Below are 21,482 nucleotides of genomic sequence, written 5' to 3'. Positions count from 1 at the left end.
CACAGCTGCATCACACTGGTGGGTCATATTCAATTTGTGACCCACTATAACCCCCAGATCTTTTTCTGCAGTATTACTGCCCAGCCAGTTATTCCTCATTTTGTAGCTTTATATTTCATTTTGCTTCCTAAGTTTAGCAATTATCATTTGTCTTTATTGAATTTCATCTTGTTGATTTCAGACCAGTTCTCCAATTTGTCAAGGTCATGTTGAATCCTGTCCTCCAAAGTGCTAGCAACCCCTCCCAGCTTAGTGTCATCTGCAAATTTTATCAGCATACTCTCCACTCCATCATCCAAGCCAGTAATGAAAATATTGAATAGCACTGGACCCAGGACACTCCTGTGGGACCTCACTACATAGGTGAGGCATGAAGTTGTGCTTGCATTTTGCACACACAATGATATACCTAAGTTTTTGAAAAATCTTTCCCATAGATTCCAAGGTAAAGTAACTAAGGGGACATTTCTCTCTTGGGCCTGAAAGTGAGTGCAACCTGGAATGGCATGAAATGAAAATGGATGATGAAAACTTAGTAATTTATTAGAACGTGATCAAGGAAATGAAAAGGTAAAAACTGTGACTACTTGCAAATTAGCTTTCAGTCCTCAAAGACTTGACTGGGAGCTATACAAAACAGTCCTTGCCTTGACAGAGAGATGCATGCATAGATATTTGTTCTCAATCTGGTGACCCAGTGGTAGCAGCCCTGACCTGATACTGACCCGTCATCACTGGGAACCAAATACTTTGCTGGTCTGAGAGACGGGAGCAACAGTTAGTCACATGGATCATTGTCACATCAGGATGGTATTAATGAACTAGGGGCCAAATTAATCCCTAGTGTAAATCTACTAACATCAACAGAGTCTATAGAACTCTTTATAGTTACACTGGGGATGAACCTGACCTACAGTCTCTATACCACCTGGTTTCACTTAGACACGAGTTGGAACTGGGGGTGTGTGGGGCAGGGATTAGGCACAGAGGCGGCGCTGGGGCAGGTCGGGGGAGTCAATTTGGATCCATTGGAGAAAAATATGACTTTGATCATCTGTGAAGAAACAATTTAAAAAAAAAAGAGTTTATCCAGAATAATTTAAAACCCCGCTAATTTTATTAAAACCAGGCAGTTGACAGGAACAATTCACAGCTGTTTGCAAAAAGAACGGATACAAACTAACACGGCTGCTACTCTAAGCTGTTTGCAAGTGTCTATATGTCTTTGAAGCTGGTATTGCACTACCAAACCGGAGACCCCAGCAAACTAAAGTGGGAAACTGGGCAGAGGATGGTAAAGATGATGACACAGGATCTTAGCAAGACCCTTCTGAGCCTAATAAGATATAAGGAATACTAATAATTCAGAATAAAAAGGGTAGTGACATTCCAAGTGCTTGGTGTGACTGAGAGGGGGAGATGGGAGGATGGACTGATGCATGGGTATGAGGATGCTTGGATGAAGGGATAATGCAGGGCAGTAATGAACTAAATGGAGGAGCTGGTAAGAGTGAGGGGAACAGAGAGAAGGGTAACACAAAAACAGATGGGGTGTTCCCCTGGGAAAGGCTGAAATGCCAGGTTCGGTTGCCTAAATTCTAGAAGATTCTCCGAGCGAGAGAGAAACCAAGTGTGGTATTTTTGGGGAAAATGAGTAACAGGACATAACTGTGTTTTAGTTATAACTCCAAACCATTTCCAAGGATTCAGCATGGATCAAGGACATGGTTCAGTCTTGTCTACACTACAAGACCAAGCTGTACTTCAACCATCTTGGGAGATAGCCACATTATAAGAAGTGATCACTGGGGTGCGTGGATCTGGGCAGTATCTGCCATGTTCTGGCTAGCACCGGGGGGGGAGGGGTAGGTTTGGACCTGCCTGCTGTCAGAGAGCGCCCCACTCCCCAGTAGCTGGGTTTTGCCTGCGTTCTGAGAGCTTCCCTCCCTGCATGAGGAGATTCCCCACTGCACAGGGAAATCCTACCCCCAAGGGAGTGGGACTCCCACAGGCCCTGGCCGGCCAGCGTAGTCTGCCCTGCAAGGTGAGGAAAGATCAGCGGCCCAGCCACTGAAGAGTGCCAAGTCCTGTGTGAATTGAGGGGAGGAAAGGGATGGTCCCCTCAGCAGATCCCTGAAGGGCAGGGGAAAGACCAGCCAGTCAAACCCTTAAGACAGTGGGTGAAAGAACACCCAACCCCATTCCCCAAAAGGCTCCAAGAGTGAATCCTGAGTGGAACCAGGGCCAGGGGCTTTCGCAGGACCTGAAACTGAGGGGGCTAGTGAGGGGCAGGCAGCCTGGTCCAGGGTGACTGAGGGATTTGGAGCAGCTGAGATGGGAGTGCTGGAGTCTTTGGGAGCCAGGCCAGGAGAGGAGTGGGGGCGAGAGAGGGAGGCATCAGTGAAGGGGGATGGAGGGAGTGAGACAGCAGTGAGAAGGGTCACTGAGAGGAGAGATGGAGGCAGCAACGAGGGAAGGGTCTGAGGATGGTGGTGAAGCACTGGAATGGGTTACCTAGGGAGGTGGTGGAATCTCCTTCCTTAGAGGTTTTTATGGTCAGGCTTGACAAAGCCCTGGCTGGGATGATTTAGTTGGGGATTGGTCCTGCTTTGAGCAGGGGGTTGGACTAGATGACCTCCTGAGGCCCCTTCCAACCCTGATATTCTATGAAATGAAGGGATCAGAAGAAGCAGAAAACAGGGAAGGAGGGAAGGAGGCAGCAGCAGCGGAGGTGGGTGGATGCCCATGCACGGGGGGTTGGGGTGGGGTGCTTGGCAGGCTGCAGATGGGGATAGCGAGGGGTGCATGGCTTGGTGCAATGGGGGGTGCAGGTGGGCGAAGCGGGATACAGAACCGTGTGAAGGGCAGCCCCGGCTGGAGGCGTGCGGGGGAAGGGTGCCTGGTCCTGGAGGGGGTGGCCGCAGGGGAGGGAGCTGCAGCGAGGGGAGGGCAGCAGGGCTACAGGGAGCAAAGCAGGGCCGCCGGAGACGGGCGGCTGCAGGGCTGGCTGGAGAGAGGCGGCGATGGAGGGATGCAGGAGGCGGCAGGGAGGGAGGGAGGGACCGGAGGCGAGGAAGGATGCTCGGCCGAGGGGAGGCTGGCGGGCGGGGAGGGGGCGCCGGGGCTGCCGGCCGGCTCCTCTCACCCGTGTCCTGCTCTCCCAGGAACGCGTCCTCCTCCTTCCTGGAGCGCAGGCAGCCCTCGGCCGCCGCGCCGGCCGGCTCCTCCTCGGGCAGGCGGGGGAAGCTGGTGATGCTCATGTAGTCCACGGGCGAGTAGGCGCCCAGGGTGCTCTGCTGGCTCGCCTCCTTCTCCACGGCCGCGGCCATCCTGCCCCGGCTCGGCTCGGCCCGGCTCGGCTCAGCCCCGCTCCGGAAGTGACTGAGGCCAGCGGCGGGGAGGGGAGGGAGGAGCGGGCGCCCAGCCCCCGGCTGCGTAACGCAGGGACAACAGGTGTCCGGGATCCGCCTCTGCAAGGGAAAGGCCCCGGGGGTGGGGGGATCTCGCACCTGTGAGGGGGGATCCCCCAGGCTCTGCAGATGGGGGGGGGGATGCCCTTGCCCCCGCCCCCGGGGAGGGGAGATACAGCTGCTCATCACCAGGAATCCAGCTATTATCCCTGCATGGGAACAGCGCCCCTGTTGCTGGACTGGGGGCATCCATGGCACGTTCATCCCCCCTTTCTGCACCTCCTCCCCACAGCCAAAGACACGGCCAGGAGCCAGGGGCCATGGATTGTCCAAGGGAGCTGGGTGCCTACCTGCCCCTTGTGCTGTGTGGCTAACCAGGCCGGGTGAACCCCAGGCCCTTTGCAGTCAGGGGGGGTTCTGCCAGTGGCTGCACTGGTGCCAGGATTTCAGTCCCAGGGTCAGTCTGGGCTGAGCAGATGTGACCCCTCAGTAGCACCAGGGGCACAGTCTGCACCTGCCTTAGGGGAGCTGTCCTGGTAGAAGTGTGTTACTAAACCACCTTGCTCAGCCTTTGTACAGGCCTCAGGCAGCGGTAGCAGCGTAATTAGCTGAACTTGTCCTTCCCGCCCTTCCAACAGGAGCCATATGGTTGTGTCTTCTGGCCCAAGCTGCTAGCCTTGTGGTGTTTCCATTATGTTGCTCCGGGTATGTTGTTTGGTGCAATCCTGTTTATGGATAAAGGATAGACACACCGGCCTAGTTTCCTGAACGCAGTAGAACCAAACAACAGCAGGCAGTTTCCTTGCTCAGAAATCCCCAAGTCTGCCTTTCCAAAGTATTCTGTGCTCAAGGAGCGCTGTCCCTCTGCTTCTCTGGCTGGTAGTTGGCTTTCCTCTCACGCACACAGCCTGCCAAACAACCCCACAGCCTCTGTTTGCAATCAGGGAACCCCACAGACCATACATCTTACCTTCTGCTCAGGCCTTGCCCTGTGGCCCATTGCCTTGGGCGGTAGCTTCTATTGTTTCCAGCTCTCTCTCTCTACATAAAGGGGATTACTTGCTACTTCCACTGAGTCTGAAAGAAGGGTGCATAGCACACCTGTTGACTTTAAATGGGCTGTGATTGTCTAGTCTAGTGATCAGAGACTCACCTGATGGCAGCTGTAAGCACTTTCCAGCATAACAATATCTATTTATCCTTTTCCCCATTCCTCAAAGCCTGGGGCAGCCTGTGGCTTCTAATATCTTCTGTACAGACATATAGCCACAGAGCCTATAGGCCCCAGCCTGCTCCAGCTTATCTGATCTGCCAGCCTAGCCAATTGGGCCACACACCTTTCAACTTCCAACACCATCACATGTATCACAAACCAGACAAGAGGTGTGCGTGCACACAGAGGCGTACACATAGAAGTTCCCGTACGCACATTCAATTGCATGTGTAGTGTGCACAGTTGCTTCTCCACAGCTGCTTGTTTCACATATATGACGCACGGTTGAAGTGACTGTTTGCACAAGCAAGTTCTGTTCTGGGGTTCAGCTTAGCAAATGTGTTTAGAAACGTGACCCCTCCTGATCAGCATCGCAGACAGCAAGCAGCCCACACAGGGCCGGTGCAAGGAAGTTTCGCGCCCTAGGCAAAACTTCCACCTTGCCCCCCCCCCCCCCCTTGCAGCAGCTCCCTGCCACCCCCCCCCCCGGGCCCCCCCCCCCCGGGGCACCCCCCCCCCCCGGGGAGCCGTGCGGCAGCTCCCCACCCCAGCTCACCTCTGCTCCACCTCCTCCCCGATCACGCTGTCCCCGCTCTAATTCTCCTCCCCGCCCTGTGGCACCCCCGCGGCAGCTCCCCACCCCAGCTCACCTCTGCTCCACCTCCTCCCTGAGCACACCGCCCCCACTCTAATTCTCCTCCCCTCCCAGGCTTGTGGCGCCAAACAGCTGATTGGCGCCGCAAGCCTGGGAGGCGGGAGAAGTGGAGCGGCGACCGCGCGCTCGGGGAGGGGGCGCAGGAACGCTGTAAAAAAAAATTGGGGGCACCGCTTTTTGGTGCCCCCAAATCTTGGCGCCCTAGGCAACCGCCTAGTTTGCCTAAATGGTAGCACCAGCCCTGAGCCCACAGCTGTCAACTTTTACATCCAGAAGGGGAACAAATCTAGAATTTTAACTAGAGTTTGCTGAAATATTTTCGCCACAACAAAAGTCAAGAAAATTTGTCTCTTTTTGATCAGCTCTTGTTTAATCTCTTTTTACCCATCTGAACATTTTAATCTACATTTTTAATAATAAAATGTTGCAAATTATTAGCTCCATGACTTAGATTGGATTATTTTATAATTAAGTCCCACACGACGCGCCTAAACTGAAATGGCATGGTTATGTAAGCGATCAGAGGCTAATTGGTATGCACAATAAATGCACATTGTATTTTATGACTGAGCAACATAAACTAGCCTATGTAGTCCCACATAAATTATGATTATGGGTACTACTTATTACAGTAATTCATGTGTACAGTATGCAAAACTCCCACTGAATTAATTGACCAGAATGTTTTGTATTGTGGGTTACATCAAAACATGTTCTACTACCACGTCATACTCCACAGGATTTGCATAATAATTGGAGGGGGGAAATTTCATTGTCATGGTGGGATTTAAACAGCCTTTAAGTGCATCCCCAAAGGACCAGATGGCATGGGAGTGGGATAAAGAGCCTTTCATCTGCAACCTAGGTCAAATAGTGAATGAAACATGCATTCTTTTTATTATTTGTTTTATTATAGCACCCAAAGTCTGCTCAGGATCGAGGTCCCAATGTGCCAGGTGCTGTACAAACACATAGGAAGACACAGTTCCTGCCTTAAAGACTTTGCACCATAAGGCTCCAATCCTACAAACACTTTATGCAAGTGAATAGTGGAATTTAAGCACATGCCTAAGTGGTTGTAGGATCCAGGTTGAATTTACAATAGGATGGTTGTTGAGTGGCCTCCATGGGAAATAACCTGTTTTTGTATGGGGGTGAGGGGATTGGTCCTCAGTTCATTTCTTAGCAGACAGACATCATCATCATCACAAAAATCACCCACTTCAGCAAAGAGGCCATGGACTGAACGAACTACAGAGCTTGGACTCCCCCTCTCAGTGCTCCTTGCAGCTCAGGATTGAGGTACATTGCTGGTGCCAGGCTTGCCCTGCCACTGTCCATCCTGTACCTTGTGGGTGGACAGAAGGGTACAGTTTACAAGGCATCAGCACCTTTCACCTGCACTAAATTCACATATAAAAGGGGGCAGGGTGGGTGAAGGGAGAGAGAAAATGCATTTCTGAATGATGCCCAAAATCCCATCCAATGAATTGAATGGAAATGGGTAGAGGAAGGAATACGTTACAGAATCTGCATGAAAGGCTGTAATATTAGAGGGGAAGCAGAATAGCTCCCTTCACATCTTTCTTGGTCCGAAGTATGCACAGATCCCATAAAAGGCCTGGAGAACTGGGGATATTGTACTTTCCTGAAATGTAAGCTGAGATTGGGGGAGGGGGGTGAAGGGGGTGATGGAGAGGGGGAGAGAATGAAATACAATCCACAAAGTCAAAGCCACCTTAAGCAGTGCTTGCGTTTCACATCTGGATTCAGCCGTTCACCCAGAGATGTCCATGCACCCATTGCACCTATAAAATCCTCTCTTTACATGCACAAAGACAAGGTTTCCTAAGAGCCCTCCTTTTGCACGTGCCCCATTACACTAGCTTTGAAATTTTGATCCAGAGAAGCAAAAACTTGGGCCTTTCGAGGCTGGCACTTTTTCTTAATTCATGCTCACCTGTTCCTAGACTGGGACTGCATCTCATGCTGTGTAAGGAGCATTTTCTCTTCTGGTATCATTGAGCCCAGTTTCCAGGCAAAGCACCGAGAACTTAAGAGGCTTTACTACTGTAACTCCTTCATAGTGGGAATTCCACTAGGGCTCTTCTGATGCATGCAGCCTATGCAAGATGTACATCAGCACTCTGTCTCATGGGATGTAACAGCTATGGTCACACTATGCCTGCCATGTGCTCTCTGCAGTCACAGCTTAAAAGGGTTAGGTTGGCTTTAAAACAGTCCTGTTGGTTGGTTATTTGAAACCTGAATGAGACAATGTCTAGTCAAATTTGGCCACAGCTTCAGGTTCTGCAAAAATAAATTATTACAAGAAACAGTCAAAATGTTCAGTGGGGGAAAAAAACATTTCTACAAGAAGAGTTTTTGTGAAACAAATAAACCCTATGATCCAGCATTTGCAACTCAGACTTTGCAGGGTCTGCTGGGGTGGGAGAACCTGACAGTGAAATTAACTAGAAATTTACTATGAACTATAGTGAAACTGACTGGTGCCCATGGAGAGGAATGCAGCATTTGTGCTCCAAGCAAGGAGACAGCAGCAATCTTCTCCCTCTCTTCCTAGACTGTTGAGTAGTGGTAGAGATGTATCAAAATGATTGCTGCATCCTGAGGTCTTCAGGAGCCTCCATCACCAGGAAAAATTAACCCCAATGTGGAGGGCCAGCATAAAGTCTATGTGCTACTTAACTCCTGTTTAAGCTCATTTCCCTCAGCAACAGAAGTTAGTCCAATAAAAGATATTGCCTCACCAACTTTGCCTCTCTAATATCCTGGGACCAACACAGCTACAACAACACTGCATTAAAAGGGCAACACATTTCACATAGTACCACAGGGATTTCTTATATACAGCAGAGGCAGAACAGTGAGATTTGAGATACTACTACTAAACTACACCGACTTTTCAATGGCTGTGATGCTATACTGGGAACAACTGAGTGGTGTTTTGGTGTTACTTCATAAATAGCCCACGGCACCATAGCTTGGTGAGTCCTTTCATCCTCCAGCTTTTCTCTGGATCTTCTTCACGCTGTGGTCTCCTGTGAACTAGCTGGGGCTATAGCATAAGGCACTGCAGTGGTGCTCATTTGAAAGGCTCATTACAAGAGAGGAGTAAGTATATTTAAAAGAGAGAGAAAGAAAACAGGCAGATTTTATCATCACCTGTTACTGGAGTGATATATATAGCTATATCTATATCTAGTTAAGGTGCCAGTAGGTGACACTCAAGAACATATTGCACAGTTCCTAGGTTTCATAGGACAAAGCAAAGGTTTTAACGCTGGTGTCTAATGTTTGGGCAACAGTACCATGCACTTCAGCATGTCTCATACTGGATTTGACTCTGAAATAGTGACAAGGCACCATTGCTGGTCTGATGCCCATTTCAGTTTTTAGAGCCAGAGGAATTCCTCAAAACACTCCTGGGGGACATCCTGGCTGTCAAACCCTTGCTAAAAGCCAGGTTTGCTTTGTTTGTTAATTCAGGATTGCCCCCACCCTTTTCTTGCTCTTCCCACCCTATTAATACACATGGACTCGAGCGAATAATTGATTTTCCTTTTGGTGTCTGAACTAAAATATCTGAAAAAAAGGTCAGTCAGTTTTGAACCAAAACTGAGTTTTTCTGTCCCAAAAGAAAAACCAAAGAAGTTGTTTGAGTTAATTAAACATTTTGAATGTCTGTTCAAATAGATTTGAAAATGTCATTTCAAAATGGACGTTTCCAAATTCACAAATAATTTCATTGCCCCCACAATGCAATTTACAATGCATCAAAAAAGTTTCATCCCACTCCACACACAAAGGTTACCGATTTCAGAACAAGGGCTGCTGTCTACTGTAGATGTGGGAACCTAGTCTTAGTGGAAAACTAGGCAACAGAGGTACCATTTTTACCCATGTGTTGCAGGAAGGCTATAGCTTGCATTGCCCAGGATTGGATCACAGATTTGTTAGTGGGGGATTTGTTCTTGCTGTTTCACTGAGCATGCTGGTGTCATCCACATGAAGGGTGTCTGCATCTTTGTCCCCCTCTGATCCAGATCAGAAGTTGGAGTCTGCTGCTCCTGCTAGCTAATGCACATAGACCCAGGTTTTTAACGGTATTTACACATTGCTCTGCTCATTGCCAATTCCCTGGAACCCCATCCAAAACATTGCTAATGGCAGTTAGAAGCGGATACACAGAGCTGTCAGAGGAAGCAATTTGTGGTACACAAGGACACATTCCATTGGCCCTACAAAACCCAGGAGCTGTGCTATATATTCTAAAGCACCATCTACTGGCACCTTACCTATGAACTCTATTTACATCTCTACAGACATGGAGCACTCTTGTACCGGCTGTAAGTCAGCTTGCTCTCTGAATGCACCCATCCCCCTACCACAAACACCCCCTCTAAGGAGCAAAAATAGACTTTACAGCCTTCAGGATGCTTCTCCAACTGGCACTAGCACCTTTCAGCTTTTGCAGTAAGTTTGCTCCCCTTCCTGTTAGCTTAGCCTGTCTCCCCCTTAAGAACATAAGAACGGCCATACTGGGTCAGACCAAAGGTCCATCCAGCCCACTATCCTGTCTACCAACAGTGACCAATGTCAGGTGTCCCAGAGGGAGTGAATCTAACAGGTAATGATCAAATGATCTCTCTCCTGCCATCCATCTCCACCCTCTGACAAACAGAGGCTAGAGACACCATTCCTTACTCATCCTGGCTAATAGCCATTAATGGACTTAACCTTCATGAATTTATCTAGTCTCTTTTAAACCCTGTTTAGTCCTAGCCTTCACAACCTCCTCAGGCAAGGAGTTCCACAGGTTGACTGTGCGCTGTGTGAAGAACTTCCTTTTGTTTTAAACCTGCTGCCCATTAATTTCATTTGGTGGCCCCTAGTTCTTATATTTATGGGAACAAAAATAACTTTTCCTTATTCACTTTCTCCACATCACTCATGATTTTATCTCTCTCTATCATATCCCCCCTTAGTCTCCTCTTTTCCAAGCTGAAAAGTCCTAGCCTCTTTAATCTCTCCTCATATAGGACCCATTCCAAACCCCTAATCATTTTAGTTGCCCTTCTCTGAAGCTTTTCTAATGCCAGTATATCTTTTTTGAGATGAGGAGACCACATCTGTACGCAGTATTCAAGATGTGGGCGTACCATGGATTTATATAAGGGCAATAAGATATTCTCCATCTTATTCTCTATCCCTTTTTGAATGATTCCTAACATCCCGTTTGCTTTTTTAACTGCTGCTGCACACTGTGTGGACGTCTTCAGAGAACTATCCACCATGACTCCAAGATCTCTTTCCTGATTAGTTGTAGCTAAATTAGCCCCCATCATATTGTATGTATAGTTGGGGTTATTTTTTCCAATGTGCATTACTTTACATTTATCCACATTAAATTTCATTTGCCATTTTGTTGCCCAATCACTTAGTTTTGTGAGATCTTTTTGAAGTTCTTCAGAGTCTGCTTTGGTCTTAACTATCTTGAGCAGTTTACTATCGTCTGCAAACTTTGCCACCTCACTGTTTACCCCTTTCTCCAGATAATTTATGAATAAGTTGAACAGGGCCGCCTGGGGGGGGGGGCAAGTGGGGCAATTTGCCCTGGGCCCCGCAGGGGCCAGGACAAGAGTTTTTTGGGGCTCCTGGAGCGGGGTCCTTCACTCGCTCCGGGGGCCCCGGGAGCTTCTTCTGCTCTGGGTCTTCAGCTGCAATTCGGCGGTGGGGGGTCCTTCCGCTCCGGGATCCGCCGCCAAAGTGCCCTGAAGACCCGCGGCGGGGGGTCCTTCTGCCCTGGGACCCGCCGCCGAAGTGCCGGGTCTTCGGCGGCAATTCGGCGGCAGGGGCCCGCCGCCGCCAAAGACCTCAGGCCCCCTGAATCCTCTGGGCGGCCCTGAAGTTGAATAGAATTGGTCCTAGGACTGACCCTTGGGGGAACACCACTAGTTACCCCTCTCCATTCTGAAAATTTACCATTTATTCCTACCCTTTGTTCCCTGTCTTTTAACCAGTTCTCAATCCATGAAAGGATCTTTCCTCTTATCCCATGACAACTTAATTTATGTAAGAGCCTTTGGTGAGGGACCTTGTCAAAGGCTTTCTGGAAATCTAAGTACACTATGTCCACTGGATCCCCCTTGTCCACATGTTTGTTGACCCCTTCAAAGAACTCTAATAGATTAGTAAGACACGATTTCCCTTTACAGAAACCATGTTGACTTTTGCCCAACAATTTATGTTCTTCTATCTGTCTGACAATTTTATTCTTTACTATTGTTTCAACTAATTTGCCCGGTACTGACGTTAGACTTACCAATCTGTAATTGCCGGGATCACCTCTAGAGCCCTTTCTAAATATTGGCATTACATTACCCAGTGATTGGAAGATAGCTACAGAAGCCGATTTAAAGGACAGGTTACAAACCATAGATAATAGTTCCGCAATTTCACATTTGAGTTCTTTCAGAACCAGCCATCTGGTCCCGGTGACTTGTTACTGTTAAGTTTATCAATTAATTCCAAAACCTCCTCTAGTGACACTTCAATCTGTGACAATTCCTCAGATTTGTCATCTACAAAGGACGACTCAGGTTTGGGAATCGCCCAAACATCCTCAGGGTATGTCTACACTACAAAATTAAGTCGAATTTATAGAAGCCGGTTTTATAGAAATCGGTTTTATACAGTCAATTGTGTGTGTCCCCACATAAAATGCTCTAAGTGCATTAAGTCGGCGGACCGCATCCACAGTACCAAGGCTAGCGTCGACTTCCGGAGCGTTGCACTGTGGGTAGCTATCCCACAGTTCCCGCAGTCTCCGCCGCCCATTGGAATTCTGGGTTGAGATCCCAATGCCTGATGATGCAAAAACAGTGTCACGGGGGGTTCTGGGTACATGTCATCAGGCCCCTCCCCCTCCATCAGAGCAACGGCAGACAATCAAGTCGCGCCTTTTTACCTGGGTTACCTGTGCAGACGACATACCACGGCAAGCATGGAGCCTGCTCAGCTCAGCTCAGCGTCACCATATGTCATCTGGGTGCCGGCAGACGTGGTACTGCATTGCTACACAGCAGCAGCTCCTTGCCTTTTGGCAGTAGATGGTGTATTACGATTGATATCCATCATCGTCATATTCCTCAGTGAGTTCGGTCAGAGGCACCTGGGCAGACATGTTTTGTCTCCTGGAGACTCAGTCCTGCTGGCAGTCCTATTGAACCGTATTGACGATGAGGGCTAGCAGTCGTAGTACAGTATCTTCTGCCAAGCACCCAGAAGATGCCGATGGCTATCAGTCATGCTGCACTGTCTGCTGCCAGCTTAAGATGTAAAATATAGATGGACCAGATTTGTTCTGTATTCATTTGCTTCCCCCTCGCTCCGTGAAATCAACGGCCTGCTAAACCCAGGGTTTTGAGTTCAATCTTTGGGGGGCCCATTCTGTGTGACAGTTGTTTGTGTTTCTCCCTGATGCACAGCCACCTTTGTTGCTTTTAATTCCCTGTACCTGTAAGCCATGTCGGCACTCGCCCCTCCCTCCGTCAGACAATAGTTTCGCGCCTTTTTTCAGCCCAGACGCCATAGCACTGGGATCATGGAGCCCGCTCAGATCACCACGGCAATTATGAGCACTATGAACACCACACGCATTGTCCTGGAGTATATGCAGAGCCAGAACATGCCAAAGCAAAACCAGGCGAGGAGGTGATTGCAGCGCGGCGACAAGAGTGATGAGGAAATTGACATGGACATAGACCTCTCACAAAGTACAGGCCCCAGCAATGTGCAAATCATGGTGTTACTGGGGCAGGTTCATGCCTTGGAACACCAATTCTGGGCCCGGGAAACAAGCACAGACTGGTGGGACCACATCGTGTTGCAGGTGTGGGACAATTCCCAGTGGCTGCGAAACTTTCGCATGCGTAAGGGCACTTTCATGGAACTTTGAGGCTTGCTTTCCCCTGCCCTGAAGCGCCAGAATACCAGGATGAGAGCAGCCCTCACAGTTGAGAAGCGAGTGGCGATAGCCCTGTGGAAGCTTGCAACGCCAGACAGCTACCGGTCAGTCGGGAATAAATTTGGAGTGGACAAATCTACTGTGGGGGCTGCTGTGATCCAAGTAGCCAACGCAATCAAAGACCTGCTGATATCAAGGGTAGTGACTCTGGGAAACGTGCAGGTCATAGTTGATGGCTTTGCTGCAATGGGATTCCCGAACTGTGGTGGGGCGATAGACGGAACCCATATCCCTATCTTGTCACCGGAGCACCAAGCCACCGAGTACATAAACCGCAAGGGGTACTTTTCAATGCTGCTGCAAGCCCTGGTGGATCACAAGGGACATTTCACTAACATCAACGTGGGATGGCCGGGAAAGGTACATGATGCTCGCGTCTTCAGGAACTCTGGTCTGTTTCGAAAGCTGGAGGAAGGGACTTTCTTCCCGGACCAGAAAATAACCATTGGGGATGTTGAAATGCCTATCGTTATCCTTGGGGACCCAGCCTACCCCTTAATGCCATGGCTCATGAAGCCGTACACAGGCAGCCTGGACAGTAGTCAGGACCTGTTCAACTATAGGCTGAGCAAGTGCTGAATGGTGGTGGAATGTGCATTTGGACGTTTAAAAGCGCGCTGGCGCAGTTTACTGACTCGGATAGACCTCAGCGAAGCCAATATTCCAATTGTTATTGCTGCTTGCTGTGCGCTCCACAATATCTGTGAGAGTAAGGGGGAGACATTTATGGCGGGGTGGGAGGTTGAGGCAAATCGCCTGGCCGCTGATTATGCACAGCCAGACACCAGGGCGGTTAGAAGAGTACAGGAGGGCATGGTGCGCATCAGAGAAGCTTTGAAAACCAGTTTTGTGACTGGCCAGGCTACAGTGTGAAACTTCTGTTTGTTTCTCCTTGATGAACCCTCCGCCCCCCCCCCCCTCAGTTCACTCTACTTCCCTGTAAACTAACCACCCTCCCCTCCCCTCCCCTCCCCCCTTCGAGCACCGCTTGCAGAGGCAATAAAGTCATTGTTACTTCACATTCATGCATTCTTTATTAATTCATCACACAACTAGGGGGATAACTGCCAAGGTAGCCCAGGATGGGTGGGGGAGGAGGGAAGGAAAAGGACACACTGCACTTTAAAACTTTAACATTTATTGAAGGCCAGCCTTCTGATGCTTGGGCAATCATCTGGGGTGGAGTGACTGGGTGGCCGGAGGCCCCCCCACCGCGTTCTTGGGCGTCTAGGTGAGGAGGCTATGGAACTTGGGGAGGAGGGCTGTTGGTTACACAGGTGCTGTAGTGGCGGTCTCTGCTCCTGCTGCCTTTCCTGCAGCTCAACCATACGCTGGAGCATATCAGTTTGATGCTCCAGCAGCCGGAGCATCGACTCTTGCCTTCTGTCAGCAAGCTGACGCCACCTATCCTCTTCAGCCCGCCACTTGCTCTCTTCAGCCCGCGATTCAGCCCGCCACCTCTCCTCTCGTTCATATTGTGCTTTTTTGCACCCTGACATTGACTGCCTCCACGCATTCTGCTGTGCTCTGTCAGCGTGGGAGGACATCTGGAGCTCCGTGAACATATCGTCCCGCGTCCTCCGTTTTCTCCTTCTAATCTTCACTAGCCTCTGTGAAGGAGAAACATTTGCAGCTGGTGGTGGAGAAGGGAGAGGTGGTTAAAAAAGACACATTTTAGAGAACAATGGGTACACTCTTTCACGTTAAATTTTGCTGTTCACATTACACAGCACATGTGCTTTCGTTACAAGGTCGCATTTTTCCTCTTATATTGAGGGCCTGCTGGTTTGGTGTGAGAGATCACTCACACAGTGCCAGGCAACAGATTTCGGCTTGCAAGCAGCCATGGTAAGCCACAGTCTTTTGGCTTTTTTAACCGTCTTAACATGTGGGAATGGTTTCAAACAGTAGAGCCCTCATTTCCCATACCAAGCACCCGTTGGGTTGGCCATTTAAAATGGGTTTGCAATGTAAAAGGAGGGGCTGCGGTTTCCGGGTTAACATGCAGCACAAACCCAACTACCCCCCCCCCCACACACCCAATTCTCTGGGATGATCACTTCACTCCTCCCCCCCACTGCGTGGCTAACATCGGGGAACATTTGTGTTCAGCCGAGCAGGAACGGGCACCTCTGAATGTCCCCTTAATAAAATCACCCCATTTCAACCAGGTGACCGTGAATGATATCACTCTCCTGAGGATAACAAAGAGCAATAAGGAATGGATGTTGTCTGCATGCCAGCAAACACCGGGACCATACGCTGCCATGCTTTGTTATGCAATGATTCCAGACTACGTGCTACTGGCCTGGCGTGGTAAAGTGTCCTACCGTGGCAGACGGGATAAGGCAGCCCTCCCCAGAAACCTTTTGCAAAGGCTTTGGGAGTACATGAAGGAGAGCTTTCTGGAGATGTCCCTGGAGGATTTCCGCTCCATCCCCATACAAGTTAACAGACTTTTCCAGTAGCTGTACTGGCCGCGATTGCCAGGGCAAATTAATCATTAAACATGCTTGCTTTTAAACCATGTGTAATATTTACAAAAGGTACACTCACCAGAGGTCCCTTGTATGCCCTCACGACTTGGGTGAGTTCGGGGGTTACTGGTTCCAGGTCCAGGGTGATAAACATATCCTGGCTGTTGGGGAAACCGGTTTCTCCGCTTCCTTGCTGTGAGCTATCCTCATTGTCTTCATCATCATTTTCCTCGTACCCCGAACCCGCTTCCCTGTTGCGTGATTCTCCATTGATGGAGTCAAAGCACACGGTTGGGGTAGTGGTGGCTGCACCCCCTAGCATGGCATGCAGCTCCGCGTAGAAGCGGCATGTTTGCGGCTCTGCCCCGGACCTTCCGTTTGCCTCTCTGGCTTTGTGGTAGGCTTGCCTTAGCTCCTTAATTTTCACGCGGCACTGCTGTGCGTCCCTGTTCTGGCCTCTGTCCTTCATGGCCTTTGAGACTTTCTAATATTTTGCCATTTCGTTTACTGCTATGGAGTTCAGCTAGCACTGATTCGTCTCCCCATGTGGCGAGCAGATCCCGTACCTCCCGTTCTGTCCATGATGGAGCTCTTTTGCGATCCTGGGACTCCATCATGGTTACCTGTGCTGATGAGCTCTGCGTGGTCACCTGTGCTCTCCACGCTGGGCAAACAGGAAATGAAATTCAAAAGTTCACGGGGCTTTTCCTGTCTACCTGGTCAGTGCATCTGAGTTGAGAGTGCTGTCCAGAGCGGTCACAATGAAGCACTGTGGGATAGCTCCCGGAGGCCAATAACGTCGAATTCCGTCAACACTACCCCAAATCCGACCCACAAAGGCCGATTTTAGCGCTAATCCCCTCGTCAGAGGTGGAGTAAAGAAACTGGTTTAAAGGGCCCTTTAAGTCAAAAAAAAAGGGCTTCATCGTGTGGACGTGTCCAGGCTTAATTCGATTTAACGCTGCTAAATTCGACCTAAACTCGTAGTGTAGACCAGGCCTCAGCCATGAATACTGAAGCAAAGAATTCATTTAGTTTCTCCACAATTACTTTATCGTCTTTAAGTGCTCCTTTTGTATCTTGATCATCCAGGGGCCCCACTGGTTGTTTAGCAGGCTTCCTGCTTCTGATGTACTTAAAAAACATTGTTATTACCTTTTGAGTTTTTGGCTAGCCGTTCTTCAAACTCCTCTTTGGCTTTTCTTATTACATTTTTTACACTTAATTTGGCAGTGTTTAGGCTCCTTTCTATTTACCTCACTAGGATCTGACTTCCACTTTTTAAAAGATGCCTTTTTATCTCTCACTGCTTCTTTTACATGGTTAAGCCATGGTAGCTTTTTTTTAGTTTTTACTGTGTTTTTTAATTTGGGGTATACATTTAAGTTGGGCCTCTATTATGGTGTCTTTGAAGAGTGTCCATGCAGCTTGCAGGGATTTCACTCTAGACACTGTACCTTTTAATTTCTGTTTAACTAGCCTCCTCATTTTTGCATAGTTCCCCTTTCTGAAATAAAATGCCATAGTATTGGGCTGTTGAGGTGTTCTTCCCACCACAGGAATGTTAAATGTTAATATATTATGGTCACTATTTCCAAGCGGTCCTGTTATAGTTACCTCTTGGACCAGATCCTGCACTCCACTCAGGACTAAATCGAGAATTGCCTCCCCCATTGTGGGTTCCTGTACCAGCTGCTCCAAGAAGCAGTCATTTAAAGTATTGAGAAATTTTGTCTCTGCATTTCATCCTGAGGTGACATGTACCCAGTCAATATGGGGATAATTGAAATCCCCCACTATTATTGAGTTCTTTATTTTGATAGCCTCTCTAATCTCCCTTAGCATTTCATCGTCACTATCACTGTCCTGGTCAAGTGGTCGATAATAGATCCCTACTGTTATATTCTTATTAGAGCATGGAATTACTATCCATAGAGATTCTATGGAACATGTGGATTCATTTAAGATTTTTCCTTCATTTGATTCTACATTTTCTTTCACATATAGTGCCACTCCCCCCCGGCACGACCTGTTCTGTCCTTCCGATATATTTTGTACCCCGGAATGATTGTGTCCCATTGATTGTCCCCACCCCACCAGGTTTCTGTGATGCCTATTATATCAATATCCTCCTTTAACACGAGGCACTCTGGTTCACCCATCTTATTATTTAGACTTCTAGCATTTGTGTACAAGCACTTTAAAAACTTGTCACTGTTTATATCTGCTCTTTTCTGATGTGTCAGATTCTTTTTTATGTGAATGTATCTCGTCTGGTCAGGCCCATACTTTATCCTCTTCCATCCTCTCCTCCTGACTAAAACCTAGAGAATCTCTATCAATATGCTCTCCTTTAGGGGACGAGAAAGGAACCAACATCCCCTTGGTACAGGCCTGCCCTCAGATTGGAAATTACCTGGCCTCAACTCCAGAAGAGTTTGCCACCATGGATCTCAAGAAGATGGAAGAGTTTTCAAGGAGATTCTTCTGAGATGTTTCATGTGCATGTACCTGCACTCTACGCACTGCTTGTTCAGATGACAATCCCGAAATCAAGGTCTTCTTTCACTTATTGCTACCAGACTTTGTTTCATGGGGCTACAAGTACTACGGTGAGGAGCGTAGTCTAAGAACCTACATAGAATAGAATGTAGAATAGCCATGGGAGCAAATAGCAATGAAAGTGTAGCAGAATCAGCAATTCACTTCTGAGTTTGTGCGAGATCAGCAGCATTATAGCCCTACTAAGCTGAAACACACAAAGACAATGTTGTAAAACAGATTTACGCTTCACAATTAGAAGGGCCTTTTGCATTCTGAAGGCAACTCCCGCTGCTTGGGTCTTGGCTGGAGCCCCAATCATTCACACAGTGGGATCTGTGACCATCACAAACAGGCCATTGAATTCCTTTTCCTACCAGACTCGGATACTGTCATTTGGTCAGTCATTGGAAGGACAGTTCGTTCACCTCTACCTAAAATGATATGGAGTTGGAAAGAGAAGTGTTTTCTGAAGCAGGAATAATTATAGTGCTGTGTCTTTTGAGTATGACATCAGGCCAAATTCAGCCCTGGCATAAGCAGCTGCAGCTCCCATTAACTACAGTGCCTGCTGAACTCCTGCCAACACTTGGTGTAGACTTTAGCTGAAGCAAAGCAGCATGGGACCCTGGGACCCTGGCTGAGTCACTTAAACACTATGGGCTAAATTCATGTTAATGGGGCTCCTGAGTCCCAGTCCAGTACTCTCTCCATTAGGCCACACTGCCTCCCTGATGTTACAGGAGTGACACCTGCACTTATGGGGATGACTTTAAATACAGGGAGGGTCTCAGTTGAATGTTGCAGTTTATTAATTCAGGGCATCAGCTGCTTTTGGAAACAAGACCATCCAGCTGCTTGGCCTTTAAGGAAGCCACTTAAGTTATCCACGTCTTGGTTTCTCCATCCTGAAATGGAACTGCTGCTGCTATTTGCCCTTCTTTGTACAGGGCTGTGTGATGCTCAGACGGATACACTGATGAAGTGCTCAGGATCGTTTAACAACGAGGGTTGCAAATCTTCCATTGCTCAGCAGAGTTCCGTTTGTGCTCTTCAGTAGCCAGAGAACGTCTGGAAAGGCCCATCTCTAACTGAACTGTGACATTGCTCAAGGGCAGAAATGGGAGCAGGTTGGAAGCTTACCTGGCAAAGGTGCCAGCACTGAGCTGTAAATGCCAGGAAGGGAAATGTAGAGCCTTCCAGGGCTTCCTGCCCACAGCCGCCTCCCACACTGAACCAACACAGCTCATTGTACTGGCATTAGAAGCACTGCCAAACATGGGCCAGATACATCCCTGCTGCAAAAGCAGTGAAGTCAATAGATTTACCCTGGGGTGAACCTACTGTAACCGCTCTGTCTTAGGCAAACACATTACGCCATGGCCACAGGGCAGCGTCTCGCTGCCACCCTGTTGGTATGGTTGTTGCTCACTGACAATGCACCTGGCAATGTCACTTCCTCAGTGCAGCGCCTGGCAATGTCACTTCCTCAGTGCAGCGCCTTACTATATATTTGCACGGATTAGGACTGTTTGCTTTGCTGCCGGCTGGAAAATGCCACCCTGGAAGGGTTAATAGATTTTACATTTGACTTTCCAGCAGCCATCCATGCCCATTTCCACATCCCAGCCAGCACACTTGGCTGAGTGAGAGGAAGTCACCTGATTTCATCTCATGGCAGAAGCTGAGTTGAGCCCAGGTGTCTTGGACACTCCCCTTCCCTCCCCCCCAGCCATCTGCTGCCTTCTGCAGAGGCACAGTCCCAGGGCCATGCAGCCGGCAGAGCGATTCATTCCTTTGGCCCACAGACTCATCCCAGATCCTGGCTGCATCGAAGGGCTGGCAGGAAGCTGGATTGCGGAGAGCCAGTCGGAGCTGGGGAGACTCACTTCCACAAACTCCGCATCTCATTCTCGCTGTCCACAGCTTGGTTATCAGTAGCTGGAAAAGACATTATCCCATTAACTCTGCTTCCAGCTGAGGCAGTAGTGGCAGTGTGCTCCTGCCTGCAAGTCTCACACATCAAGTGGCTGCTGGGTAGAACGGCAGATACGTTTATTGGTTCCATATTAAGTGCCCTGCAAGTTTATACCACCTCTTGCTCCTGTGTTATAGACCAAGATGCAGAATCAGGGACTGCTGAACTTCTGCTATTTGCTTTAGAGTGTAAAAAACAATCTCACACTCAAACCCACTCCACTTTGTGTCACCACCACAAGCGGTGCTGCACTTTACCGACTGCCTTTCCCCAGAGGACCTCAGTGATGCAAAGGGGAGCATTAGGCTAAGGCTACACTAGAGTTTACAGCTGCGCCATTGTAAGCTCTCTAGTGTAGCTGCTCTAAGCTGACAGGAGAGAGCTCTCCCATCAACTTAATTAATCCACGCCCAATGAGTGGCTGTCGCTATGTCGGTGGGAGAAGCTCTCTCACCACCATAGCACTGTCCACACTGGCGCTTCGGTTAATGTAACTTACGTCGCTCAGGGGGGTGGCTTATTCACACCCTTGAGTGACAAATTATTCTGATCTAAGTGGTAGTGTAGACACAGCCTTAGCCCCATTTTAGAGGCACAGACAGAGGCTAAGGCCAACATTTTCCAAACTTGGGTTCTTAAAGGTGGGCACCTATCTAGAAGCCACCAGACTCCCCAGAGGTGCTAAACAGTCCAGTTTCAGTGGGTTCTGCAGGTGCTCTGTCACTGAGATGGGTGCTGTTTATTTCATTTGACCATTCAGTGCCCAAACTGGCCTACAGTGACTGGCCTCAGTTCCCCAGCCTCTCTTACCACTTCTCCAGCCTCCCTCTCTACCCCAGCTTCTCCTCAGACTCCCACCCTTTCCTGTCTCCCCCACATCCCCTCCAGGAGGTCCTACCTCTTCCTCCAACACCACACAGCTAGAACAGAGCTCCTGATTGCTCCTAAGCCCTCTGCATTCTCAATCCACCAGCCTCCTTGCTATTTTTTCTCCTCTCTGTGCACAGATCCAGGCTGTTGTCAAATCTCCTCACTACATCTCATTAACACAACCCTGCCGCACTCATCTTTAATGAACAGTCACCTGAGTTATTTACCACCTAGACTAGGGTACCCCTCCTCCTTCTCCCATCCATCCAACTGCAGCCATTGAAATCA

The 21,482-nt window shown here is 48.8% G+C and overlaps 1 protein-coding gene across 2 annotated transcripts in view; it reads right to left on the bottom strand.

The window, feature by feature from the left end:
- The window catches only part of GGT7 (gamma-glutamyltransferase 7), a 49,197-nt gene extending 45,868 nt beyond the window's left edge, over positions 1-3,329 (bottom strand). For both annotated transcript variants that reach the window (XM_026656808.1, XM_026656810.1), the window contains exon 1: positions 3,146-3,329. In XM_026656808.1, the coding sequence (XP_026512593.1) occupies positions 3,146-3,329 (184 nt within the window). The remainder of the gene's footprint in view (positions 1-3,145) is intronic.
- Positions 3,330-21,482: the final 18,153 nt, after the last annotated feature.

Source organism: Terrapene carolina, unplaced genomic scaffold (genome assembly GCF_002925995.2).
Source record: "Terrapene carolina triunguis isolate 2854851 unplaced genomic scaffold, T_m_triunguis-2.0 Scaffold233, whole genome shotgun sequence".
Lineage (NCBI taxonomy): Eukaryota > Metazoa > Chordata > Testudines > Emydidae > Terrapene > Terrapene triunguis.
Note: the sequence above shows the minus strand (reverse complement) of the source record. Positions and strands in the feature narration are given on the sequence as shown.